At 54.3% G+C, this 25,492-nt stretch overlaps 1 protein-coding gene across 6 annotated transcripts in view; it reads right to left on the reverse strand.

The window, feature by feature from the left end:
• LOC105479810 (adenylate cyclase 3) overlaps positions 1-25,492 on the reverse strand; it is a 101,074-nt gene that overhangs the window by 13,171 nt on the left and 62,411 nt on the right. For all 6 annotated transcript variants that reach the window (XM_011738115.3, XM_011738114.3, XM_071076298.1 and 3 more), the window contains 8 exons: positions 10,006-10,136; positions 9,320-9,431; positions 9,023-9,150; positions 7,305-7,463; positions 5,915-6,092; positions 4,093-4,221; positions 2,001-2,143; positions 1,691-1,852 (listed from right to left, as the gene is read on the reverse strand). In XM_011738115.3, coding sequence (XP_011736417.1) covers positions 1,691-1,852; positions 2,001-2,143; positions 4,093-4,221; positions 5,915-6,092; positions 7,305-7,463; positions 9,023-9,150; positions 9,320-9,431; positions 10,006-10,136 — 1,142 coding nt within the window. The remainder of the gene's footprint in view (positions 1-1,690; positions 1,853-2,000; positions 2,144-4,092; positions 4,222-5,914; positions 6,093-7,304; positions 7,464-9,022; positions 9,151-9,319; positions 9,432-10,005; positions 10,137-25,492) is intronic.

Raw genomic sequence — 25,492 nt, forward strand, 5'->3', positions numbered from 1 at the left:
ATGGACTCTGGCCTCCTTGGCTCATGGGCATTAAAAACTTCACGCATCCCAAACCGAACTCCTGATCTTTGCGTCTGCACTTTCGTCTTGCCACCTCGTCCCCATCTTGGCACCCCTGTCCTGCCAGTTGCTCAGATCAGAAGCCCAGGAGACGTCCTTAACTCCACACTCATGCCCCACAACCAATCTGCCAGCAAATCCTGTCAGTTCTGTCTCCAAAATACATTGAGCATCCATTCGTCAATCCAGAAAATTCAGAATCCAACCACTGATCCTCCTCTCTCCTCGGCCTGGCCTGGTTGCAGTGGCTTGTCTGGGTCACTATCTGGTCTCCTCTGGTCTCACTGCTCCCGCTGTGCTCACTAAGCGCTGTTCTCAGCAGAAGTGAGCCTCTCCGGGCATATGTCACAACGAGGGACTCCTTTGCTCCCTTGTTCCGGCAGCCTCCTGTGTTAAGAGTGGAATCTGGCGCCCTGCGGTGGCGTCTGAGGCCCCACGTCTCTGAGCTGGACTCCTGCTACTCCTTCCAGTGGCCCCTGTTCCCGCTGCAATGCCTCCTCACCGTGCCTCCAGGGGCCAGGCCACTCCAGCCTCAGCACCTCTATCCGAAGCAGGTGTCCCCCAGATAGCAGAAGCCTCACCCCTCACCTGCTTCCGGGCATTACTGAGATATTACTCTGCCAGCAAGGCCTGCTCTGATCATCCCACATCAAAATGCAAACAAAGCAAAGCCCCCGGGCAGCATACCCACTTCCTTCCTTGCCCGCCCTGGATCTGCAGTACTTACTCCTGCATGGATGCGTATTTTACTTGTTTAATTGCTTATGCCTATAGCTTCCCCTGCCAGAACCCAGGTCTCACGAGAGCAGGGGTTTCTGTATGCCGCATCACTGCCATGGCCCCAGCCAGCCCCTGATCGCCAGACACGAAGCAGACAACCAGTCGATACTCATGGAATCAGTGAATTTGAGCCTCACCACAGTCCTGAGTGTCAGCTGGGGCAGGGTTTGTTCTCCTCATTTCACAGAGGAGGAAACAGATGGTGCCGGAGCCTGCAGTGACCTGCACATGGTCACACACCCACAATCTTAGATGGTGTGACCGAGCCCAAGGCTCCCAGCAGGATTACAGTTTGTCAGGAGTAATCCTCTGTGACGGGGAATCCCCGATTGGCCGAGGGGAGAAAGGGAGAACGAGAGAGTGGTCATCACCCTCAGACAGGGCTTCACCGGCTGGGGACTCCAGGAGGCCCACCTTGCCCTGGAGGGCCTGCTGCTGTGTTAGAGAGGGGGTCAGTCTGTGCCCAGAGCCTAAAATCTATATCAAGATGAGCCAAGAAAGGGGCCAGGTCAGCCTTGGTGACTGAGGCTGATGCAGTGTCCCCATCTTTGTCCCAAGAATCACTGTGGACCCATCCAGCCAAGGTCTCCAGCCTTCTGGAGGCCTCTGTTCCTCAGCTCTCTCGATCCTGGCCAGATCCCCATTCTGACACTAGGACTGCTCCAAAACTTGGGGCGACATAAAGGAAGGAAGCCCAGGGTGCCATCTAGCACTCTTGGAGCCCGTGGGACCGTCCCAGTGGGTCAGGGAGCAGAGACAAGGCTTGCTCCCCAATGTGAGGCTCCCGCTGAGACGCCTGCCTCCCGGCACCGCCGCAGCCGAGGAAACCTGTGGCCCTGCCCTCCCTCACCAGGGGTCGATGAGTATCTCGACCAGAGCTGTGCAGAGCAGGACGACGCAGGAGCAGCTGAAGGCAGCCCCACTCTGCTTCTCCTTCTCCACCGAGTAGCGTGTTTCCATCTCAGGGTCCATGAACCGCATGGACAGGAGGAAGGTGTTTCTCTTCTTTACTCTGCAGTGGGAACAAGCCCCATGAATCCCAAATGCCACACCTGCCTCGGCCTAGCAGGGGGGGCCGTATTTGGGATGCCCGGTTTCCTGAATCCCTTGTCAGGGCCCGGGAGGAGCGGTGGGCCTGGACGCCTCCGGGTGGCGCTTACACTTGGGCAGACTCTCGCTCCAGCAGGGCCTCGTTGAGCAGCTGGTTGAGCTCGTGCTCGTCTTCGGAGGCGTCCACCACTCGGTCAGCCAGGTCCTGCAGACGCAGCCTCCGGCGTGGGTTGGGGAATGAGGGGTTGTCAGCCTGTAAGCCAGGGAGGCAGCGTGAGTGGGGCAGATGGGACAGAGTGACAGGGAGGAGCTGAGAAAGACGGAGGTGGAGGAGGAAAGGAACAAAAGAGGGCATACTCGGAGGACCAATCCCTCCAGCTCCATAATCCCTTTCCGGGAAGTCCTCCCCATGCTCCCATGTGGCTCCATGTGGCCTGGGTCTACACCCAACGCTCCAGGCCTTCCTGGCTCCCTGGGCCCCACCAGAGCTCTGCAGGGGCGGTCGCGAATGACAGCATTGTAGGGAGCTCCTGGCTCCCGAGTAGGAGACTTGTAATCGAGACAGCTGCGGGTTGGGACAGTCCTGGCACTTCCTGCTGTGTAGATGTGGGGGCCATATACATCGGCACCCTGGGGACATGAATGGCTCCCAGCTCTAGGGCTTCAGGGAACTATTAAAGGAACTCCCATCTGGCTCATTTGCAAAGGAAGATCTGAGGGGGAAGCGATGGGAGAGAAAAGAATGTTCTCATCACTAGAGGGCTGACGAGGGGCGGGTAGGTGGAGCTGGGGCACCCATTACCATTTTATTCCCAGTTCCAAGGAAGAAGTATCAACTCCAAAAACAGGAATCCTGGCTGTGATGACACAGCCATCAGTCTAAACAATCACTGAGACTGGCACGCTCAATAGCTGAGAGCTGTCTGAACCGGTTCAACAGTGCATCTGGGAGCCACAGTCAAGACTCCCTGGGGCCGGGCGTGGTGACTCACGCCTATCATCCCAGCACTCCGGGAGGCTGAGGTGGGTGGATCACTTGAGGTCAGGAGTTTGAGACCAGACTGGCCAACACAGTAAAATCCTGTCTTTACTAAAAACACAAAAATCAGCCAGGCATGGTGGTGCACGCCTGTAATCCCAGCTACTCGGGAGGCTGAGGCAGGAGAATCACTTGAACCCAGGAGGCAGAGGTTGCAGTGAGCCAAGATCACGCCACTGCACTCCAGCCTGGGCGACAGAGCATGACTCCATCTAAAAAAAAAAAAAAAAAAAAAAACTTCCTGGTCTTAAGCATCGGCACAGGTGTGCCACTGGTTGACAGTTTGACCCCAGATAATGTTTCCCCAGCCACATCTTCCTCTTCTGTAAAATCACATGGATGGTCTGTGGCAGCAGCAGGAACCTGTTCCTGAAGCAGATCCGGGAGCAGCGTGGGCCTGGCTAAGGCTCAGGGCCCGAAAAATCACAGGCTGCTAAAGCTGTATCTGTGTCCTCCTTGCTAGTGAGTGCCTTGAGTCTGTACCTCCACTTTCTCTCAAGAAAACTGCAATAAGGAAAAGTTGCTGAATGTTGGGGGACTTGAGAAAACCCTAATTTACCCTAAGCCCCGTCCACCATCTTGTTCTACAGCATCTGCTCTAATGGCACCAGGGCCAGCTCTCCTGTCCCCCTCACACGGTGAGCCTGGCAGCCCCGGCAGGGCAGACACCCCGTCTCTGCGGCACTGACCTCCATCAGGAAACATACTCCAGACGCCCTGCAGTCAGGGACCAGTTCTGGGTGCTCCCCAAGAGGCACCCCGCACTCTGGGACAGCATGCTAATTTTCCTCGCCTTTGGGGCTGCGGAAATATCCCATCTTGCACGGAACTTGTTGGGTTTGAACCTAGCCAGAGAGGAGTCCAGGTCTGAAATCTCACTTCCAAAATTGTCTCAGACCCTATAGAATTTTCCATGGAGGTCCTCACTGATCTCAAATCTACAGGATTCCAGGTCACCCCAACATGTAACTGATGAGGAGACAGTAGGGTTTTGTGGGGCTGGAGGGGTGACCTGCCCATGGTTACAATGCTAAGCAGGAGGAGGTCCTGGGTGGTGGCCAGGTCTCCCCAGCATAGGACTCCTGCTGCAGGAATGTATTGCTTCCTGGTGTCTGCCCACATCTGGCCCCTCAGTGACCCCCTGCCCTGAGCCCTGCACATACCTGGGCATCCTGCTCCTCGGGTTTCTCTGATGTGGACCCGCTGCTGTGGGCACTCCCGTTGGGCTCCTTGGTCTCAATGAGGGCAGGGGAGCTGGACTTTGAGGAAGCTGGTGCTCCATTGGGCAGGGCCTAGAGGAAAGGAGAGCTCAGCCATGATCCGGGGGTGGGATAAGTGGCACAGACAGGGCTGGAAGTGACAAGCGTGTGGGAGGCAGTGGTGGGATTAGAGCAACCGGAGGCCATGGAACTTGCTTGTGGATTGCAAAGTGAGGTGTCAAGGATGACTTCAAACTTTTTGGTCTGAGCATTTTTTTTATCTTTTATTTTTTGAGACGGAGTCTTGCTCTGTCACCCAGGCTGGAGTGCAGTGGCGAGATCTCGGCTCACTGCAAGCTCCGCCTCCTGGGTTTATGCCATTCTCCTGCCTCAGCCTCCCAAGTAGCTGGGACTACAGGCGCCCACCACCTTGCCCGGCTAGTTTTTTGTATTTTTAGTAGAGATGGGGTTTCACCATGTTAGCCAGGATGGTCTCGATCTCCTGACCTCGTGATCCGCCTGCCTCGGCCTCCCAAAGTGCTGGGATTACAGGCTTGAGCCACCGCACCCAGCCTGATCTGAGCAATTATAAATAAAAGGATGGAACTGCCATTAACTGAGATGGGAAGACCGAGAGAGAACAGGTTTTGGAGTGGGAAGGCGGACAGGAGCTTTGGACAGGTGGCATTTAAGATGCCTATTATATGTACAAATGGAGGCATACAAGTGGCTGTATGTTGAGTGCAGGAAAGCCACTGGGGTTGGAGATACAAATTTGGGAGGTGTCAGAGAAAGCCTTTAAAATGACACTGGATGAGACTGACATCGAGGCTAGAATGAACAGGGAGTCTATCAGCCACACTCCTGCAGCCTCCCCAGAGTGGGCTTTGCTTTAGCCACAATTAGGCAAAGCCTCAGCCACGGAGCAGTCTCAGATGACACGATTTCCCTGACAGCCACCACGCTCCTTAATTCCAAGTCTTGTTAGATGGACTCCCATACTGGAGGAAAGGGTTTTGACACGAGAGATTACAAAAAATAAAACCACCTCCAGATTCAGTAGGGGATGGTAAAGGGATCAATTTCTGCAACAGCTGCTGTTGGTTTCTAATCAGACTGACAGGAGGTGTTTGGGGGTTGGTGGACAGGCCTGGGGAAGCTGCTGACTGCTTCAGGTCTGTAGATATTCGGGGGGCCCCACACAAAGACCAGACCAGAGGGCAGGCCCATAGGATGCTCTGCTGCGAGCTTGTTCAACCCGCAGTATTTGATGTTTGGCCCAAGACAATTCTTCTTCCGATGTGGCCCAGAGAAGCCAAAAGATGGGACACCCCTGCGCTATGACTTCTATCTCATTCCTTCCTCATTTCCCACTCAGGAAACCTTCCTGGCCTTGGTCCTCCTTCCCCATGACCAGTCACCCCACTCCCAGCCTCGTCTGTGAGTCTCTCCCTGAGCATCCGTGTCACTCCGGTGGCTTCACTCACTTCCTCCGTGCAGAAGACTCTGAGCTCCAGCCCAGCTGCTCTCCTGGGCGCCACCAACACACCTCCAGTGCCTCCCTTTTGGATGTGGTCTTGGGATATGCTACAGTCACCTCCATTGCAACTTGCCATGAATTACACTCACCGTCTCCCCCCAGAAACCAGCTATCCCTCAGGAAGGGTGCCAGCCTGCCACTCACCTCTCATAGCCAGCCACCACTGGGTCCTGCAACTCTTCTGCCATCTTTCCTTAATCTCCTCCTCTCCAACCCCCTCATCTGGGGGTGGGGTGGGGAACTCACCGAGCCATTGAGGCCATTCTGGGTGGCTGTTTTCTTCACCTCTGGCTTGGAGGCAATGATGAGGTAGGTTTCAATACCCTTCTCTTCTAGGTAGTCACAGCGGCTGCCCCCATCGCCTGGTTCCACATCAAACTCCCCTTTCAGGCAGTCCATGGTGCTCTGGGAGATGTGCACACGCCTGGATTGCAGAGAGAGAGGCCCTGAGCGCCGGCTGGAGGTGGCCCTCACAACCCCCGGGGACAGTCCACGGACCACAGATGCACTGGCTGCTGCTCGGCCCCGTGTCTCTCGGGCATGTGGGGCAGTGGCCAAGTGGAGGCAGGCGCCAAGTGGAGTATCTGCCACTTGGCGGCCCACTAACTAGTTGTGTGGGCTGTGTGACGCCTACTCCCATCTCAGCCTCAGTGTTGGAACCACGACACAGGAGTACAATCTTTCTTCAATCTTTGATCCACTGTGAAGTGGATCAAATGTGATAAGGATTTTTTTTTTTTTTTTTAAGACAGTCTTGCCCTGTTGCCCAGGATGGAGTGCAGTGGCGCGATCTCAGCTCACTGCAACCTCCGCCTTCCAGGTTCTAAGCAATTATCCTGCCTCAGCCTCCAGAGTAGCTGGGATTATAGGTGCACACCATCACACCTGGCTAATTCTGTATTTTTAGTAGAGATGGGGTTTCTTCATGTTGGTCAGGCTGGTCTCAAACTCTTGACCTCAGGTGATCCACCCGCCTCAAGCCTCCCAAAGGGCTGGGATTACAAGTGTGAGCCACAAGATCCAATTATCCCCCACCTTGCACATTTCTCAGTTGCAACCCCTGCTGCCAAGGGAAAATAAAACCCGTTTCTGAGGAGTTACCACTGAGGGCAAGAATCCTAAATGCCACTGAAGGAAGCTGCCCAGCCCAGGTGGGGAAGGCTGAGCTGATCCTCCCTCAGCCTGGCCCTGCTAAAGGCAGGGCCTCCATTACTCACTGATCCTGTAAAGGAGCTCAAGTAAGACACGTAATCGCACTGCAACCTGCAAAACACTGCCTCCGAGCCCGCCACTGACGACTGCTCATTACTCTCCCTTTGGGGAGACCTGGGCTCTGGCATAAGGAGAGCTGGGGCAGCCCCCTAAGTGGGTAAAGGGTAAAGGAGGACAGGCTACTGCAGGGTCCAGGCAGGAGAAGCCACATCTAACATCAGGCCCAAAGAGGCTTCACCCCAAGGCAGGTGAGAACGGCCTTAGCCAGGGCTGGCGCAGGACAGGAGGAATGCTGTTCCGGGGTGGTGGGGGGACCTTCTCGGAGGCCCCCTGTCCCTCATCAGGGTCACAGCCCTGTGGTATGGAGGGGACGGTCCAGTCCCCGCCCCAGTCCTCACACCTGCCCCCGCGGAAGGGCACTCACCCAGGGATGCCGCCGGCCTCCATCTTGTTGGCTACAGTGACGTCAGTTGACCACACATCGTACTGCCAGCGCTTCTGGCCCAGGACGCCCCCCAGCACGGTGCCCGTGTGCACCCCCACACGCATGTCCACCCCAGTCTTGGTCTTCTCCCGCACATACCTGCCACGGACACACAGAAAGGAGGGTCAGGGCGTGGCCTTCACAAGACAGCCAGCCTGCAAAAGAAATTCATCGTGGGCCTCTTCCCCTCCACGGGAGGGGGCCTGGCAAGGTCCCCACAGCTTTCTGCCTGCACTGAAGTCCAGTAACCCATGGTGTTGGGTGGGGGATAAGGCAGGCCAGGGCCAGCCCAGAGTCAGGCATCACAGGCCAGCAGGACGAGGGCACCAAGCGACTCTCCTCCCTATCCCCACTTCCCGAGGGGCCTCCAGTTTCTTTCTGCTGATTACTCTTTTATTCATTCATGCAGTTAATATTTCACTGAGCGTCAAGTATGTGCCAGGCACGTTCGAGGTGCTGCAGACATAGAGGTGAACAAAATAGCGGTGAGCAGTCCCTTGCCTGAACGTGTCTGACAGGGCAGGGAGAGGATGCTAGAGTTCCTGGACTACCGCCCCTGGGATAAAGGCCACATTGCTTTCTTTCTTTTTTTTTTATTTTTTGAGACGGAGTTTCACTCTTGTTGCCCAGGCTGGAGTGCAATGGCTCGATCTCGGCTCACAGCCACCTCTGCTTCCTGGGTTAAAGCCGTTCTGCCTCAGCCTCCAGAGTAGATGGGACTACAGGCATGTGCCACCACACCCGGCTAATTTTGTATTTTTAGTAGAGACGGGGTTTCTCCATGTTGGTCATGACTGGTCTCAAACTCCAGACCTCAGGTGATCCGCCTGCCTTGGCCTCCCAAAGTGCTGGGATTACAGGCGTGAGCCACCGCACCCGGCCAACATTGCTTTCTTTCCAGGGCAATACTAGATGGGATTTAACCTGGAAGACGGTAAAAATGCAAAGCTGCCCCCTCGGAGAAGAGGGTAAAGGGCGGGCAACTTCCAGGACTCCATCTCATGGGGGAGGGGCCTCAGCAGGAGCTTCCCTTTCTGCGTTGGTGCCTGATGTCACCCCGGGTTCCCCAGAGGCTGGAAGTCAACCAGAGGGACTGCCCATCCGAGAGCTGCAAGCGCACTTGGAGCAGGGGCAAGAGGGGGGACAGTGAGCGCAGGAGAGTCTGCCTCCCTCACAGCCTAGGCTGGAGCACAGAGGCTGGGGTGGGCTCCAGCCCCAGCCCTGAGCCCCTCTGCCAGGGGCTTACAGTCACTGCACCACAAGATGGAGAGGGCAGTGCCTTCGGGGGTCATGGTGAGAAAACACTGAGGAGAGATGGGGAGCCCCTGTGGGGGTCCTAGCAAGTGTGAGGAAGCGTGAGGAATTTCACAACTGCAACTTCCAGTATAAAGGGAATATGTGGACTAAGGCTGGAAAAGCAGGCACCACAGGCTGGGGGAGGCTTACAGTTCCCCTGGGCTGTGAGGAAGGTAAGCCACGTCCCAGCTTCCAGAGCAGGGGCCTGTGCCACCCATCAACCGGCGCCGTGTCCCAGCAGGGCACAGTCTTTGCCTCCAGCCGATCCCCACCCAGGGGCTGTGGCCAGCGCAAAAGACCTGCTTCTCCCAGGGTTGGGGCCCTTGCTCTGGGAGCCTCCCTCCCAGAGGCACCCCACTTACGAGATGGCCTCCACCATGGCGAGCCCCATGAGGATGGAGCAGACGGCGTGATCCTCCCGGTAGTCAGGCAGGCCGCAGATGCAGTAGTAGCAGTCGCCCAGGATCTTAATCCGCAGCTGGTGGTATTTCTGAAAGGGGAGGTCCTGGCCTATGCTCCAGCCCCTCAGCAGTGCGGGAGGAGTGGCCAAGAAAGCAGAGGAAGGACAGAGGGAGAAAATCATGGGGCCGGGGATGGTGGCCAGGCACAGGCCATGAGGGCAGGCCCCGCCGGAGACCCAGGCGGGACCAGGGACTTACAGCTGCCAGCTTGTCAAAGCGGGCAAAGAGCTCGTTGAGCAGCTTCACGAGCTCCTGGGCACTGCAGGCAGAAGACAGCTGGGTAAAGCCCACGATGTCGGCAAAGAGGATGCTGCATGAGGAACGAACCGTGGGGGTGAGGCTCCAGGCAGCGAGGTGTGCCCGCTCCCTCTCCAACCCGCAGGGCGGCCAGGATCAGGGTGGGAGAAGGTCCTCCCTCACCCCCTCCAGGGCAGTGAGACCCTGGCCCTTCCAGGTAAAGTCAGGGCTCTGACCTTGCACTTGTCCTAGTGGACCTCCCCCTGCAGGCATCCCTCCCTGTGGTGCCTGGGGACCACCCCACACTGCCCCCTCCTGCCCGGGCTGAACTCATCCTTCTTCCTAGAATCAGAGGTCAGGGCTCTAGCCCCAGTGCTGGCCCCGAACAGCTGGGTGACCTCACAGGAGTCCCTTCCCCACTCTGGGTGATGTCTGTTCTATGATGGGGTTGGACCAGGCAGCCTAGAACACACTGTAGCTTAAACACCTGCCGGCAGCTTCTCCCGCCGGGTTGATGAGTGCCGTGGGGAGCCTCGCTTCTGGTCCCTGGAAAACCTCTCGAAGCCCACAGCGCCTAGTGGGTCCTACAAAGACGCAGCCTCCACGGCCTGCTCTGTCATCAGAGCCCGCACCCCGGGCCGGCGTACCTGACGTTCTCATGGCGGTACATGTACATGGTGTTGAACTGCTGCTGGTCCTTCTGGCTCTCGTCTTTCTTCATGTCTTTCAGCATCTCGTCAGCCACGTGCTTGGGCAGGATGGAAAGCATGAGGTTCTCCTGTGAGGGACAGGAGAGGGTCAGAGGCAACGGTAGGGCCTGCTAGGGGCAAGTTCAGATATTTCTTGGAAGAAACGCCCCGATCCTGGCAAGAAACATGAGCCGGGAACCACGCTGCCCTCCAGAGAGACCTCACAGACCTGCCTCGGGAACAGCTAGGGGTCTGGGACAGGCAGCTTCTGGCCCTGACAAGGCTGAGGGTGGCAATGGCCCCTTCAGAGCAACTGAGGGGAGCCAGAAACGCAGTGAAGCATCCTAAATGTGGCTCTGTGCTCAGCATCCTCGTGCCACAAGAAGCGCAACAGTCCTGCGTGGGCTGCTGTACCGTGAGCGCTCCTGGTAGGAGCCCTGTGGGGTCACCTCAGCCACCCGCCGTGGCTGCACAGAGCCATCGCTCACGAAATTCTGCTTTGACCCGATCAAAGACTGACAGCAGACCAGGCACCACACAAGGTGCCAGCGACACAAAACCAGCAAGATCGTCCACCTCAGAGAGCGGAGGGTCACACCGGGACACAGGTAAGCATGCCCAGTGCAGCATGGCAAGTTCTGTGCCCAGAAAGAGAGCAGAGGACTGCGCAAGAGAGAAGCGGGGGCCGGCTGGGGAGGAGGCATCAAGGAAGCCTTCCTGGAGGAGCCTTGGCCGAGCCCAAGACACGACACTGAGGTCACTCCTGTCGGAGGCAGCCATGTACACAAAGTCACAGACACACACAAAGTCACAGACACACGCAAAGTCACAGACACACGCAAAGCACACCAGGGTCCTTCAGGGATTTCCATGGAGGTAAAAACAAATATGGCTTGAGAGCTGGGCAGGGTTTAGATCAGGGTCAGCAAACTGTGGCCTGTGGGCTCAAGCTGACTGCTGCTGTCTTTTTTTTTTTTATACAGGGTCTTGCTCTGTTGCCCAGGCTGGCGTGCAGTGTACAAACATGGCTCACTGCCGCCTCAACGTCCTGGGTTCAAGTGATCCTCCCACCTCAACCTCCCAAGTAGCTTGGAGTACAGGCATGTATCGCCACACCCAGCTAATTTTTACATTTTTTGTAGAGACAGGGTCTTGCCACGTTGCCTAAGCTGGTCTTGGACTCCTGCGCTCAAGCCATCCTCTCTGTTTCCATCAAGTTTTCCTGGCACCCAGCCATGCTCATCGGTTGATATATTGTCTCTGGCTGCTTTAACACTCCAGTGGCAGAGTGGGGTAGAATTGACAGAGACCGCGTGGCCCACAGAGCCAAAAGTATTTACTGTGTGGCTCTTGTCAGAAGAGGTCCATGGCTTGAGTGGCACCGGTCTCTGGAACGGGGAACAGAGGAGGAGTGGCAGATGTGAGGGCAAAGACAGGGTTTGGTTCTGAGGCGCCGCAGGGCCTCTGTGCGGGCACCTGCAGGCAGCGCTCAGGAGAGTGGGCTGAACCGTCTGCCCTGGAAGCCATGGGTTGGATGATCAGTAGCGAGAGAAAACCAGGGACAGAACGTGGTGCTGCGGAGGCAAAGCCAGGGGCAGGAGGCCCAGCAGGGAGCCGGTCAAGAGGGCAGCACTGCCCCCGTCCCCGAGGGGAGGACGGTGATGATGGCGTCTGGTGAAGGACGGTGGGGGGCACTTGGGGGAGAACCCCAAGTTGAGGTTTTGCAGGATGGAAACTGTAAAAGGCCAAGGGGCATGAGAACTGGCTCATGGCGGGGACGCAACTAAAGAAAGTGTGTCCAGAGAAGGGTCAAGATACCAATGAAACCACAGCAGGCACAGGCAGAGGCCAGGGAACTGGAGGGCAGAGATGTGGCTGGAGGACAGGTGGCCACTGACCCTCAGGGTGGAGGGCTTCCGGGTGGCTAGGCCCGTGTTGCCATGGGGTCGGCTGCTGAAAGGCAAGGAGCGCGTGGGCAGGGACTCAGGATGCCCAGGAGCTCCGTATCTAGAGTGCAGATCCCAGACATTACCACCCTGGTCCAGGGTGGCCAGAAAACCTAGAACCAGTGGCTTGGTCCTCAGCAATCAGGGCCTGACTGGATGGCTGCAGATCCCAGGTCACAGGGGCAGCAGCCAGGGACTTCGCCTCCTGACAAGGTCTGGGCAGGGGAGCAGGCCCCACCGCTCCAGTTCTGCTGAGTTCAGGGGTCCCTGAGGCCCGAGAGAAGTCAGCTCATCCTGCATGTCAGATGCGCCTGCTCTGGAGCAGGAGGAGGTGGTGAAGGCTCAACTCCACTCCTCTGGGCAGAGCTGCCAAGTGGTCCCCAGAGTCTGCTGTTGTACTCGGGCCCTCAGCAGCTAATAAACCAGAGGCCTCCCTTGGGAGAATCAGCTCTGCTATAGGTCCCCGTCATCTACACTCTGTAGCTTCATGGGGAGAATTTATCACCTTTCTTACAGGAAATCACACCATTAGGACAAGGGGAGCATGCCCGGCAGGCACTGGCCCCTGCCTGAAGCGGTTACAGTGGTTTTGCTCTTTGATATGGTTTGGCTGTGTCCCTACCCAAATCTCAACTCGAATCGTATCTCCCAGAATTCCCACGTGTTGTGGGAGGGACCCAGAGGGAGGTAATTGAATCACGGGGGGCCAGTCTTTCCCGTGCTCTTCTCGTGATAGTAAGTCTCACGAGATCTGATGGGTTTATCAGGAGTTTCTGCTTTTGCTTTTTGCTCATTTTCTTTTGCTGCCACCATGTAAGAAGTGCATTTCGCCTCCCGCCATGATTCTGAGGCCTCCTCAGCCATGTAACTGTAAGTCCAATTAAACCTCTTTTTCTTCCCAGTCTCAGGTATGTCTTTATCAGCAGCATGAATATGAACTAATACAGTAAATTGGTACCAGTCGAGTGGCACGTTGCTGAAAAGATACCCAAAAATGTGGAAGTGACTTTGGAACTGGGTAACAGGCAGAGGTCGAAACAGTTTGGAGGGCTCAGAAGACAGGAAACTGTGGGAAAGTCTGGAACCTCCCAGAGACTTGGTGAATGGCTTTGACAGAAAAGCCGATAGTGATATGAACAATAAGGTCCGGGCTGAGGTGGTCTCAGATGGAGATGAGGAACTTGTTGGGAACTGGAGTAAAGGTGACTGTTATATTTTAGCAAAGAGACTGGCGGCATTTTGCCCCTGCCCTAGAGATTTGTGGAACTTTGAACTTGAGAGATGACTAGGGTATCTGGTGGAAGAAATTTCTAAGCAGCAAAGCATTCAAAATGTGACTTGGGTGCTATTAATGGCATTCGTTTTAAAATGGAAACAGCATAAAAATTTGGAAAATTTGCAGCCTGACTATGCGACAGAAAAGGAAATCTCATTTTCTGAGAATTCAAGCTGGCTGCAGAAATTTGTGTAAGTAACGAAGAGCTGAAAGTTAATCACCAAGAAAATGTGGAAAATGTCTCCAGGGCACGGCAGTCACCTTTGCAGCAGCCCCTCCCATCACAGGCCCTGAGGTTTAAGAGGAAAAAGTAGTTTCGTGGGCCAGGACCAGGGTGCCCGTGCTGTGTGCAGCCTAGGGACTTGGTGCCCTGTGTCCCAGCCACTCCAGCCATGACCGAAAGGGGCCAATGCAGAGCTTGGGTTGTGGCTTCGGAGGGTGCAAGCCCCAAGCCTTGGCAGCTTCCACGTGATGTTGAGCCTGTGGGCACACAGAAGTCAAGAATTAAGATTTGGGGAACCTCTGCCTAGATTTCAGAAGATATATGGAGATGCCCAAGGAAAAGTTTGCTGCAAGGGCAAGGCCCTCATGGAGAACCCCTGCTAGGGCAGTGTGGAAGGGAAATGTGGAGTCGGAGCCACCACACAGAGTCCCTACTGTGGCACTGCCCAGTGGAGCTGTGAGAAGATGGCCACCGTCTTCAGAGCCCAGAATGGTAGATCTACTGACAGCTTGCACCATGCACCTGGAAAAGCTGCAGACCCTCAACGCCAGCCTGTGAAAGCAGCTGTGAGGGGAGGCTGTACCCTGCAAAGCCACAGGGGCAGAGCTGCCCAAGACCACAGGAACCCGCCTCTTACATCAGCATGACCTGGATGTGAGAACTGGAGTCACAGGAGATCATTTTGGAGCTTTAAAATTTGAGCTCCAAAGAAGCCCCACTGGATTTCGAACTCGCATGGGGCCTGTAACCCCTTTGTTCTGGCCAATTTCTCCCATTTGGAATGGCTGTATTTACCCAATATCTATACCCCCATGTAGGCTGGGAGGGAGGCCAGCACAGCGCTGTGACGTTCTTAAACCTCGCGTTCTACATCCCTCCCTGCCCACACACCTGACCGCACACCTGGCCTGTGTGCTGTGTGGGCTGTGGCTGCAGAAGTAGCTCTTCTGAGAAGTTATCCCCCCAAATCCAACAGAAGTAAAGATATACGTAGAAGATGATCTGCATTGCAGTTTGACTTAACACTTGTGGAAAAACTGTAAGTCACCCAAATACCCAGTAAACGGCTAATTAAAATGACACATCCTCTGGATGGAAGATTCTACAACCTTAAGAATGACCATAATGAAACAACAGTACTGTTTATCATGGCAACAATAAAGTAGAGAGAGAAGAGCAGGGCAAAATTGTGTTCTGTGAAGCTGACACCAGGATCGTTGTGTGCATAGAAATAAAGGCAGAAGGCTATATGCAAAGAAAAAAGGCTCATTTAACTTGGAAGACCGAATTAAGAGAAAATTTGAAACGTTTTTTCAAAGTTGCTATAGGGTGCTGGTGGTGGTTCTTTTTAAAAATACTTTTTTAAACCGGAATAAACATGGAACTTCCTGTTGCCTCCAGCTGTGATCCTATCCCTGACCTAGGCTTCTCTGGAAGGACCATAGTTTTCTTAGAAAGGGAACATCCTTCAAGGCCTTTGGGCTTGGCTCCCGATTTCCTAGTCAGCTTGGACATAACCTGAGAAGGGGGAACCTATGGCCAGGCCCGAACCAAGGAGACCCACAGCCAAAACGGGGGTGGGGGAAGGCAGTGGCCCTCCTAGGGAGCCAAATGACAGAACGGTCACCCTGCGCTGGCTTCACTCTGTAGCTCTCATGAACACAGCACCCCACCAGGTGATAGACACTATCCATCCAGTCAAAATCATCCCTCTCCTTTGCTAAAACTTCTGTATCAACCCTGTATTATCATATATATGCAATATTGTCTCAATTTTGCATATGACAAAACCTAGGCACAGAGAGATGAAGTCTGTTACACATCCCGAAGGGTTAGTGGCAGACCCTGAACCCAGGGCTCTGAGACCCTGGAATGGGTGAGTTTTTGTGCTTTTCCCACCCCAGTTATCTCATCTGCTTTAATGTTGTTCTGCTACAGATGTGAAGGTCCCCCCAGTGCCCAGGAGCATCGGTTAAAACCTTTCCAATAGTCCCATAGACTGTTCTTTTAAATAAACATAGAAATGTATCCCTCTGGTTTTAAGGCTTAAAACTTCTATTTATCTGAGTTCCTTCCTCAGGAAAGGACCTTCAGGCCTCTCAAATGAAGTATTGAATAACTGAAACTCACCAACCAGATCACCACATCCAGATAATGAGACTCAGGACCCCTCATTCCTAGTGTATCCCACATTGTTCCATGTTTTCCCTGCCCTGTAAACCCCGGATTGAGTAAGTCAGAGATGGATTCGGGACTGAGCTCCCATCTCCCCTACTGCAGCAGCCGATTAAAGCCTTATTCCTTGGCAATAATTGCTGTCACAGTGATTGGCTTTCTGTGCAAGCAGCAGGACCCAGACCGAAGCCCTGGTGTTTTGTAACACAGAGAGGCCCCGACAGTGCGGGTCTGGCTCTGGACACCCTCCCCAGGGCTCCATGCTGCCCCAGCCTTGGGAATCAGGCAGCCCCTCCCAGTGGGTCCTCCTCACAGAAATGGCCCTGCGGCTGCCTCGGGGGAAACTTGCAACAGCCTCTGATGTGTCTCCCAGCACCCTGATCTGCTCCTTCTCTGCAATCCACTGTCCCCATGGCATCTGATGCCCTCAAAGACATCCAGTGGCTGCCACTGCAGACACCAGGCAGGGGTGGGGGGTACAGAGGCAGTAGTGGTGGCAGCTCCTGGAATCCTCCCTGGGACCCACATTGAGCAAAGAGGAGGGGGGGAAGGGGGGAGGGGGAGGGGGAAGAAGGGAGGAGGGGGAGGAGGGGGAGGAGGGGAGGAGGAGGGAGGAGGGGGAGGGGGGGAGGGGGGAGGGGGAGGGGGGGGGGGGGGGGGAGGGGGGGGGAGGAGGAAAAGGAGGGTGCTGCCTCCATGGCTCCATCCCCACCCTGTGGCCTAAGGACACTGGTGGGTCACCCATCCTCCCTGGCCTCACTGCCCCACACTGCTCCTCACAGGCCAAGGAGAGGAGAGGCCCATGTGGCAAAGCCCTGTCTCAGAGCAGGCATGAGTGGCTACCATGTACTCAGAAAGTACCTAACTGGGCTGAATGTGAGGGGCCTGAATCTAGGACAGCCCTGGACCTCGACAGAGGCCTGCTGCTCCCCAACGCCCACAGGAGGCCCCTGCTTGCCTCTCCATGCGCCAGGAGCCGCTGCCCAAGGACCCGAGCTGCTGATGCCCATGGAAACTCAGGTAGCCCTTGTCACTGCCACACGAAGTGGCCAAGCCTGTGCGGGGGGCGCAGCCCTGGTTCAGCTGAGCCCATTGCCAGGACTTCAGGCTGCCCTACCCAGAGTGTGGCTGGTGGGGCTGTGGCCTCAGCATTACCCATGCTCATCAGGGTGGGGAAGCCACGGACCTTGAGGTACATGCATGCACTTGAAGCTTGCGAAGTGTCTGTTGAGGAACAAGATTTGAAGGAAAAGAAACTTAGGGGAAAGGAGCAGCTGCAGGGTGCGCATGCGTGTGTGCATGTGTGGAGGGGTGTTATTTGTACAACATTCTTAAGAGTCTACCTACTAAAGGCACTGCCTCCAGCCATATCAAAGTAGGAGGCAAAACCTGCAACCGAGGACTGGTGGGGTAAGGAAGCAGCAGAAAACATGACCCTCAAAGCCAGTGCGACGCGCTTCGAGGTAGAAATGGCTGTGCGCCTCAGGACATGACGTGCGGTGACCTCGCCCCGTTCCCGAAGCCCAGGGATGGCACAGGACCCCACTGTGAGGAGCTGCCGCAGGGGAAGGTGCAGCGGGGCAGTGCCCAGGGGGCAAGGGTTACTTGGCAGCTTCCATATTCTTTGTATGTTTTCTTTTCCTGTAATCCTTTTTTATTGTTACAATTGTTTTATAGTGTGATTTTCAGAACTTTATTGAAACGTGCCCCATCTTTTTCTTTTTGAGACAGAGTCACTCTGTCACCCAGGCTGGAGTGCAATGGCGCAATCTCGGCTCACTGCAACCTCCACCTCCCAAGTTCAAGTGATTTCTTGCCTCAGCCTCCCGAGTAGGTGGGACTACAGGTGCCCACCACCACACCCAGCTAATTTTTTATATTTTTAGTAGAGACGGGGTTTCACCATGTTGGCCAGGCTGGTCCAAAACTCCTGACCTCAGGTGATCTGCCCACCTTGGTCTCCCAAAGTGCTGGGATTACAGGCGTGAACCACATGCCCGGCCACTGTGCCCCACCTCTTGAAAGCTCCTGGCACTAGACATTCCATCGCTATTCAATGCCCATCACTGAACATCACTATTCATACACACTGAAAAAGTATATACTGAACCTGTATATACAATGAATATAGCCATTGAATAAGGATATATAATAATCAGTACACAATTGAATGGTGATATTCATCATGGTATGAATTCTTGTGATCAATTTCAGGCCGCTTTGGTGTTGTCTCTCCTTTATAAAAATTACTTGAGGACACAGAGGCCACTTCTCCCAGGACTGCACTTGTTCAGCCTGTGGCGTCTTGAAGCTGTGGCCTGTGGTGGCTTCGCTCTTGGACTGTGACTTCCGGTTGGGGAGGTGGCCGGGTTCCAGAGAACCGGACTGTGGAAAAAGGGCCCTTCCTTCATTTGAAGCTTTTTATCTGATGGCCTGGACTAAACAGAGGAGTATCCGTTGAGGTAAGATAGTAATGACTAATCCCAAAGGTGGCTTTGCTGAAGAAACAAAGCATGTTTAAAATCAGAACATCTGTCAGAGGAGCGGCCACATCACCCCTGGGTTTTGGGGGGTAGAGCAAAGCTTACTGGTCTGGGGTTTGGCTGCAAAGGCCCCCATGCCCTGGGCAGGCACTTCACCCTGGGGGCTTCATTCCTCATCTATAAAATGGGTGTCTCAGCCGGGCGCGGTAGCTCACGCCTGTAATCCCAGCACTTTGGGAGGCCGAGGCAGGCCGATCACGAGGTCAGGAAATTGAGACCATCCTGGTTAACATGGTGAAACCCTGTCTCTACTAAAAATACAAAAGAATTAGCCGGGCGTGGTGGCAGGTGCCTGTAGTCCCTGCTACTCGGGAGGCTGAGGCAGGAGAATGGCGTGAACCCAGGAGGCGGAGTTTGCAGTGAGCCAACATCGCGCCACTGCACTCCAGCCTGGGCAACAGAGCGAGACTTCGTCTCAAAAAAAAAAAAAAAAAAAAAAAAAAGGTGTCTCTTAGGCCTCTTTGTTTAAAGTGTAAATCCTTCCAGAAGACAAACTTCTCAGAAGATAGAGAGGATGTATTTAGAAATGTGTGGCCAGTGTGTCACTAGGACAAGTGGCTCATGTGGTTTTTGCTCTGCTGAAATCTGGTACAACATACAGGATGAAATTCAAAAGGGATAGAGGTCATAGTCTCTACTTGAGTCCCCAAAACCAACTGCAGGAGAACACAATGGGAGAGGCACAGTGTACCAATATTGCGGGCGTAAAGCGGAGACATCTACCATTTGAGATGCTGTTAGATTTAAAATGAATTCCCAGGCCGGGCATGGTGGCTCATGCCTGTAATCTCAGCACTTTGGGAGGCTGAGGTGGGTGGATCACTTAAGGTCAGGAGTTTAAGACCAGCCCGGGCCACATGGTGAAACCCCATCCTTACTAAAAATTCAAAAATTAGCAGGGCGTGGTGGCGGACACCTGTAATACCAGCTACTCGGGAGGCTGAAACACAAGAATCGCTGGAACCCGGGAGAGAGAGGCTGCAGTGAACTGAGATCGCACCACTGCCTGATCTAGCCTGGGTGACAGAGCAAGACTCCATCCCTAAAAAAATAAAACGAATTCCCAGCATAAAGTAGCTGCCTGAACAAGCCCCTTGGCTCTGGGCTGTGTCACAGAAAATAAGGGCCCCGATCCAGCTCAACCAGGCTGTGTCCTTAGCCCCACGTCCTCCTACCCACTTCTTAGGAAGCTGTCTTTAAGTCCGAGGAAAGCTGCTGTGTAGAAAAGGGACAAGACTTGCTTTGGAGGCCCCAAGAGAGAAAGCTAATGAGGAAAGGCTGCTGGGGAACAGGGTGCTGCTGTCAGAGAAGGAAGAATTTTTAGAGTCAAACAGTTCAAAGAATGCGCTGCCCTGAGAGGTGGTAAACTCCCATTCCCAGAAACAGAGAGGACCATGGGAGGAGCCAAGCACGGGTGGAAGGCTGGCCCGGAGGAGGGGGGTGTGACCAACCCCGGGGGTTGAGGCCTGGGTGCCGAGATGTGGCTCTGCATAGAGAGGAAGGAGGGTAACGTCTTCAGGCTCTTCAGGCCTCAAGTCCTTGACAGTTATCCTAAAAATACAGCATGGTAATAAAAGTCAAGGCCCTGACCCTCTCTGGGAAAAGAATCAACATCCAGAGAAAAAACAAGCCCTGAAAGTTCCTAGTAGGTTTCCTGGGTAAAGCAAGAACCTGCCCAGATCCTGGGAAGAAGCAACCAGGCCTGCCCTGGGCAATGTGCAGGCCTGCGGTGGGGTGGAGGGTGGAGAAGGACCGGGGCAAGATGCCGGACCTGCTGGGCTGGGATCTCAGCCGAAAGCAGAGTTGTTGAGTTTCTCAGGTGGGCTGTGAGCCCCACCACCCCAGGGCAATCTGTCTGCATGGCCTCCACAGGGCTCCGAGAAGGAACCACCCAAGCCCCCTTCTACTCAGGGGTGACTCCTGGCAGGCCTTGGTTCGCACTGGCTTAGGGCTGAGGTGGAAGGAAGCGGCCAGGACTGTTCAGGGCATCCGAGCTGTTACAGCTTCGGCTCTGATGAGGCATTCAGGAGTTAATTACAGCAAGGAGGCCAGGAGGGATTTGGATAAATGAGGTTGGCTGGTGAGAAGCTAAGTTTCTACAACATCCTTGTAAGAGGGAGACAGGTTGAGAGAGACCCACAGTGCTCAGGTGGCTGGGAGTGTGAATGTGGAGTGTGTTTATGTGTCCATGTGTGAGCGCTTGCACATGTACACACATGCATCTGCATGCACGTGTCTACTGTCTACAGTGTCTGCATGAGGCATGTATATGAAGTCTGCTTGTCTGTAGGGTAGGTGTGTCCGTGTGTATTCACGTGTCATAAATTCACGTGTGCTTGAGTACACACAATGAATACATGTCACTGTAACCCATCACAGGCTGTGAGCATACCCACAGATGTTTCACAAACCAGTCTGTCTTGGTCCCAATTAATCCAGATTCTTAGAGTGTCCAGCCAATTTGGAAGCCGAAAAGTCACTGCACCCCACCAGGGTATCCATCATGGCCTGATTACCCAAGCAGAGGTGGCTGTGGGAGGCAGGGAATGAAGAGAAGGACCGGGCCTAGTAACTTTGGGAGGCCAGAGCCCAAACAGCTCACCTCTCCCTAATGAGGGACGAAGGACCACACTGTGTGAAATCTGGAACCTCCAATACTGCTGCCATTTAGACTAGGGGGCCCATGTGTGCTGCCCCTGCCCAAGAGATATGTTCACCACTTCAGTCACTCGAAGAACAGTCACTGGTCATCAATGCATGTCCCTGAGCTAAATGCTGGGAAGGTCAAAGGTAAACAGTACTCCAAAGAGCTTGAATGGGTGGGGCAATGGTCACATGGGGACAGACTCATCTCCCAGGGCCAGAGTTCTTCAGTCTTCAGCCAAATGCTGTGGGAATGTAGAGGAGGGAGGAGCTGCCTAACTTTAAAAGTCAGCATATTTGGAAACAAGACCTCCAGCATGAGAACAGGCACCAGGCCAGTGTCCCCAGAGTCCCCAGATCAACAGGCCCCAAGAGAAGCAGGGCCATATTTAATCTCAGTGTTGGCAGAGCCAGACTAACGAGCCAACAGGCCATGTCATCTGGAACAGTGAGGGAAATCACACAGAGCTCTTACCCTGCCAGAGCGGGAGAGGGGACGCTGAACACGTGGGACTTCGGGTCACTGGCCTGGCCTCCTGTGCAGTCCCCAGAGACAGGGGCCACCGTGTGGGCCAAGGTGACTGCAGTCTCAGGAGACAGCCCACTGGGCCCAAAGATGGCCACGTGTGTGGTACCTGGAGCCCTCACCATGAGTATCTGGCAAAGAGCAGGTACTCCTTAGAGGTTTGATGAGTTAACGAGCTGTCAATTAGGAGACCTGGCCCAAGGGGCAAGCCACCATCCTCTAGGATGGCGCTAATAGAACTTCCTGCAACCACAGAAATGTTCTGTATCTTTGCTGTCCAATATGACAGCCACCAGCCACATTTAGCTATTGAGTGCATGAAATGTGGCTAGTGCTACTGAAAGTGACTTAAAATTTAATTAAATTTAATTAATTTAAATAGCCACATATGACAAGTGGCTACCATATTTCTACCTAGTGCAGTTCTAGAACACTGTCGTCACAAGTGCTGTGCCAACTCTGATGGGCAGAGAGCAGCTGCCTGGAGCCCTGTGTTGAGAAGGACGCAGAGGGTTCGTATCTGTGATTGGCGGGAAGTGCGCTTGCAATGTCTGGCACAGAAGCAAACACCACCTGCTTCTGTCCTTGACCCAGATGCAGCAACTCAGTACCACCCCGGGCATAAAGGCCCAAGAAAATTAAATTAAACAGACAAAATTTCCACCTTTACCCGTGGCACTCCCTAAACTCCTTCCTCTGCTTTTTCTCCACAGCCCTTCCTAGCTCCTGACATAGCACATACTCATCTGTTTAATGTGTGTTGCCCGCACTAGAATCTGTTCTGCTCACAACTGTATCCCCAGTACCTAGAAAAGTGCCTGAAATACTTGTGGTCTGAATGGTTTTGTTTGTTTTTGAGACAGGGTCCCACTGTCTCCCAGGCGGGAGTGCTGAAGTACAATCACAGCTCACTGCGCCTTGATCTTGCTGGGCTCAGGTGATCCTCCTGCCTCAGCCTCCCAAGCAGCTGAGACTACAGGTACACACCACCACCAAGCCTGGTTATACATTTTTAAGTTTTTTGTACAGATAAGGTCTTGCCACGTCTGGTGTTGGACTCTGGGCTCAAGAGGAGGTAAGTACTTAGCTCAGTGACCTAGCTAGAATGTGAATGCAAGTCTTACTCGCAGCCTTTGTTGCCAGATCGTTCCATTTTCTAAGCGAGTCAAAAATCCAGGTTTTTATCTAGAATGTACAAATGCTTAAGTAATAGAAAATGTTAACACTCTGGGAAGGTCAAACAAAACAGATACCCACAGGCCAGCTACGGTCCAAGGACTACCTAACTGATTCTTCCTGTAAGCAGATCTCCCACACAGAGCCAGGAGGAAGTGCCAGCTAGTAAATGAGAGATCTCATATTAAACGGAATAATAAACTGAAAACACCATCTAGGGCCTGGCACAAAGTAAACGTTCAATAAAACTACACTTATTACTAACAAAACTTCATTCTTAGAGCCAGATAAATATAAAATGCGCCACAACACTGGCCACAATGGACAATTCTACAACTGTTTGGAGAAAAATTCTGCTGGAGGATGTGGCAAAGGCTTAAGACCTGCCACAGCCCAGCAGAGCCCAGCTCAGAGGCCACACAGCCCATGCATGGGCCGTCAGCAGCACTGTCTTCGCCAGCTCTGCTCATGTCCACCCTGACACAGCCAACATCCTCCCACTGCCACCAGGAACCCACCACTGCTTTAGGACAACCTGTTTTCTTTGGGTTCATCACCTGCATTATCTAAAATGTGGGTTTGTTTTGCTAAGTCCTGGAAGGTTGAAATGAAGAGCATTCTGTGACATCCAGGAGGTGAGAGCTGGAACCAACAGAAGGACCAGTGCCTACTTCCCATCGTGAGGAACACACCTGGCTTTTCTCACACCGACAGGCGTTTGAGGCTAAAAGAAAAACTAAAAATATGAGATATCTTTGTGGGTGGTTCTGTGAAGAAGTTAAGATAGCGAGTACAACGCAAGGCTGATATTGCGGGTGGACACATGTCTGTCTGTCCCCTGTGAAGCAGACAGTGGGTTGGACCCATTACATTAGACGCCGAGAAAGCCATGATGCAGCCGTGGTGCAACGAGCAAGACGCAGAGCAGCTATGGATCCAGAGGCAGAGGCACAGCCCTCCCACTAGACACCAGCCTCGTCTCCTCTTCCCACTCTTAGTGGTCCCCCAGCCCCGATCTCACTGTTGCCAGGATAACAGTGGCATGGTGGGGCCTGGCACTAGAAGCCCAACCCCAGGCCAAGAGGCAACCGGCCTCTGGCTCCGAATCCCCTCCCCCCTACAAGGGCCTATAAGAACAGGGCTCAGGGTTGATGACACCTTGTCTTCAGAGCATAAGGTCTTGAGGGAAACAGTGACCAGGCTTGGGCAAAGGTCACAGAGGAAGGACATTCAGAAAAGCAAGAGATACACTCCGAGCTTAGGAAATGGCAGCCTCCCAGCATCCCAAGCTCCAGGGCTCCCCGGAGAGGGGTCTGATGCTTGTGGTCAATGGGCGGTTCTTCCCTGTAAGACCAGCATGAAGGAAAAACACCATTCCTACTCACAGGTGACCCTGCATGTGGGTTAAAGCAGGAGATGTGGGGAGAGGCAGCTGTGCTCTGTGCAGTCCAAGACCCGAATGGACACCCACCCAGTGTCCACCTCAGCCCGCTCCCCAAGGTCCCATGGGTGAAGACGGGGATGGCTTTCTGCCCTAGACCCTGTGCAGTCTGCCCTGGGCTCTCCCTCTATGTGCCCCAGCCGCAGCCTCCTCCTGTCTGAGGGTGGGCACTGTGGACAGTCCTCGACTCCCCGAGGGAGGACCTGGCACAGGGCCAGTTGACCATGCAGGATGCGTGTGAAGGAAGCACAGGCCTGCCCATCATCCCTCCATCCTCCCATATCAACCACGTTCTGATCCCTGGGAAGTGATTCTGAGTATGATTCAGAGAGGCTCAGTTCTGTAGCGCCACCTGGCAGCAGGTGTGTGCTGAGTGGGTTTTCTGGGTGCCACCTGTTGCCAGGTGGCGGCTGGGGTGCTTAGCAACCCTCAAGGTCCCCAACTAACCCCTGGAGTGTGGTCACGTGGGAATAAAGACAAACAACTCCAGTTCTTTCCTCTGGGCCTCCTGCTCTACCCTCACATGCCCACAGAGCCAGGAAGCTGGACCAAGGCCAGCGTGCACCCCGGCGGCCCCGCACCAGAGGGAAGCATGATGGCACTGCCTACGAAGCCAGATATGTGCTCGGCAGAGGCAAAGACGACGCTTTGCATGCCAGGGCTGCACCGAGAACTCCAAATCCACAAGGCCTCAGTGCAGGGCAGGCTCCGCTACCCCCCTGCAGGAGACTGGAGCCAGGGAGGTTAAAGCAGTGAAGCCACTGGAAGCTGAGACCCTTGCATTACGCGAATGCTCTGTTGCCTCAACGCGCCCTTTGACATATGGACACGCTCACCCCAGTGAGGAGGCAGAAGGGGATGCCTGTGCTTGAGGGACTGCCGCCTTGCCCTCCTGGACCATGGCTGGCTGCCCACCCATCCAGGAGATGACTGTCATTAGCAGGAGGCTGGTCATCTTCATAACAGAAGGTACAACTTCCCAGGGGATGGCAACAGAGAAAGCAGGTTCAGGTCACCAGCGCATCCCTCCACCTCACTTCACAGCAGAGGAGGAAGCTGAGGTCCGGCAAGGAGACACCTGCTGGGACAGCCACATGGCCGGTGCTGCCCTTCAGCCGCACACTCTCAAGGCAGCTTGGAAAACAAGATAAATGGCCAAGCACGGGGCTCGTGCCTGCAATCTCAGCACTCTGGGAGGCTGAGGCAGACAGATCACTTGAGGTCAGGAGTTTGAGACCAGCCTGGCCAACATGGCGAAACCCCGTCTCTACTAAAAATACAAAAATTAGCTGGGTGTGGTGGTGGGTGCCTGTAGGGAGGCTTGAACCTGGGAGGTGGAGGTTGCAGTGAGCCAAGATGGTGCTACTGCATTCCAGCCTGGGTGACAGAGTCAGACTCCATCTCAAAAAAAAGAAAAAGAAAAAGAAAAAGCATAAAAGATAAAAGCACCTGACCAAATAAAAAGTGAGACATGGACCCTGGGCAATCAATTCTGG

Source organism: Macaca nemestrina, chromosome 13, assembly GCF_043159975.1.
Source record: "Macaca nemestrina isolate mMacNem1 chromosome 13, mMacNem.hap1, whole genome shotgun sequence".
Lineage (NCBI taxonomy): Eukaryota > Metazoa > Chordata > Mammalia > Primates > Cercopithecidae > Macaca > Macaca nemestrina.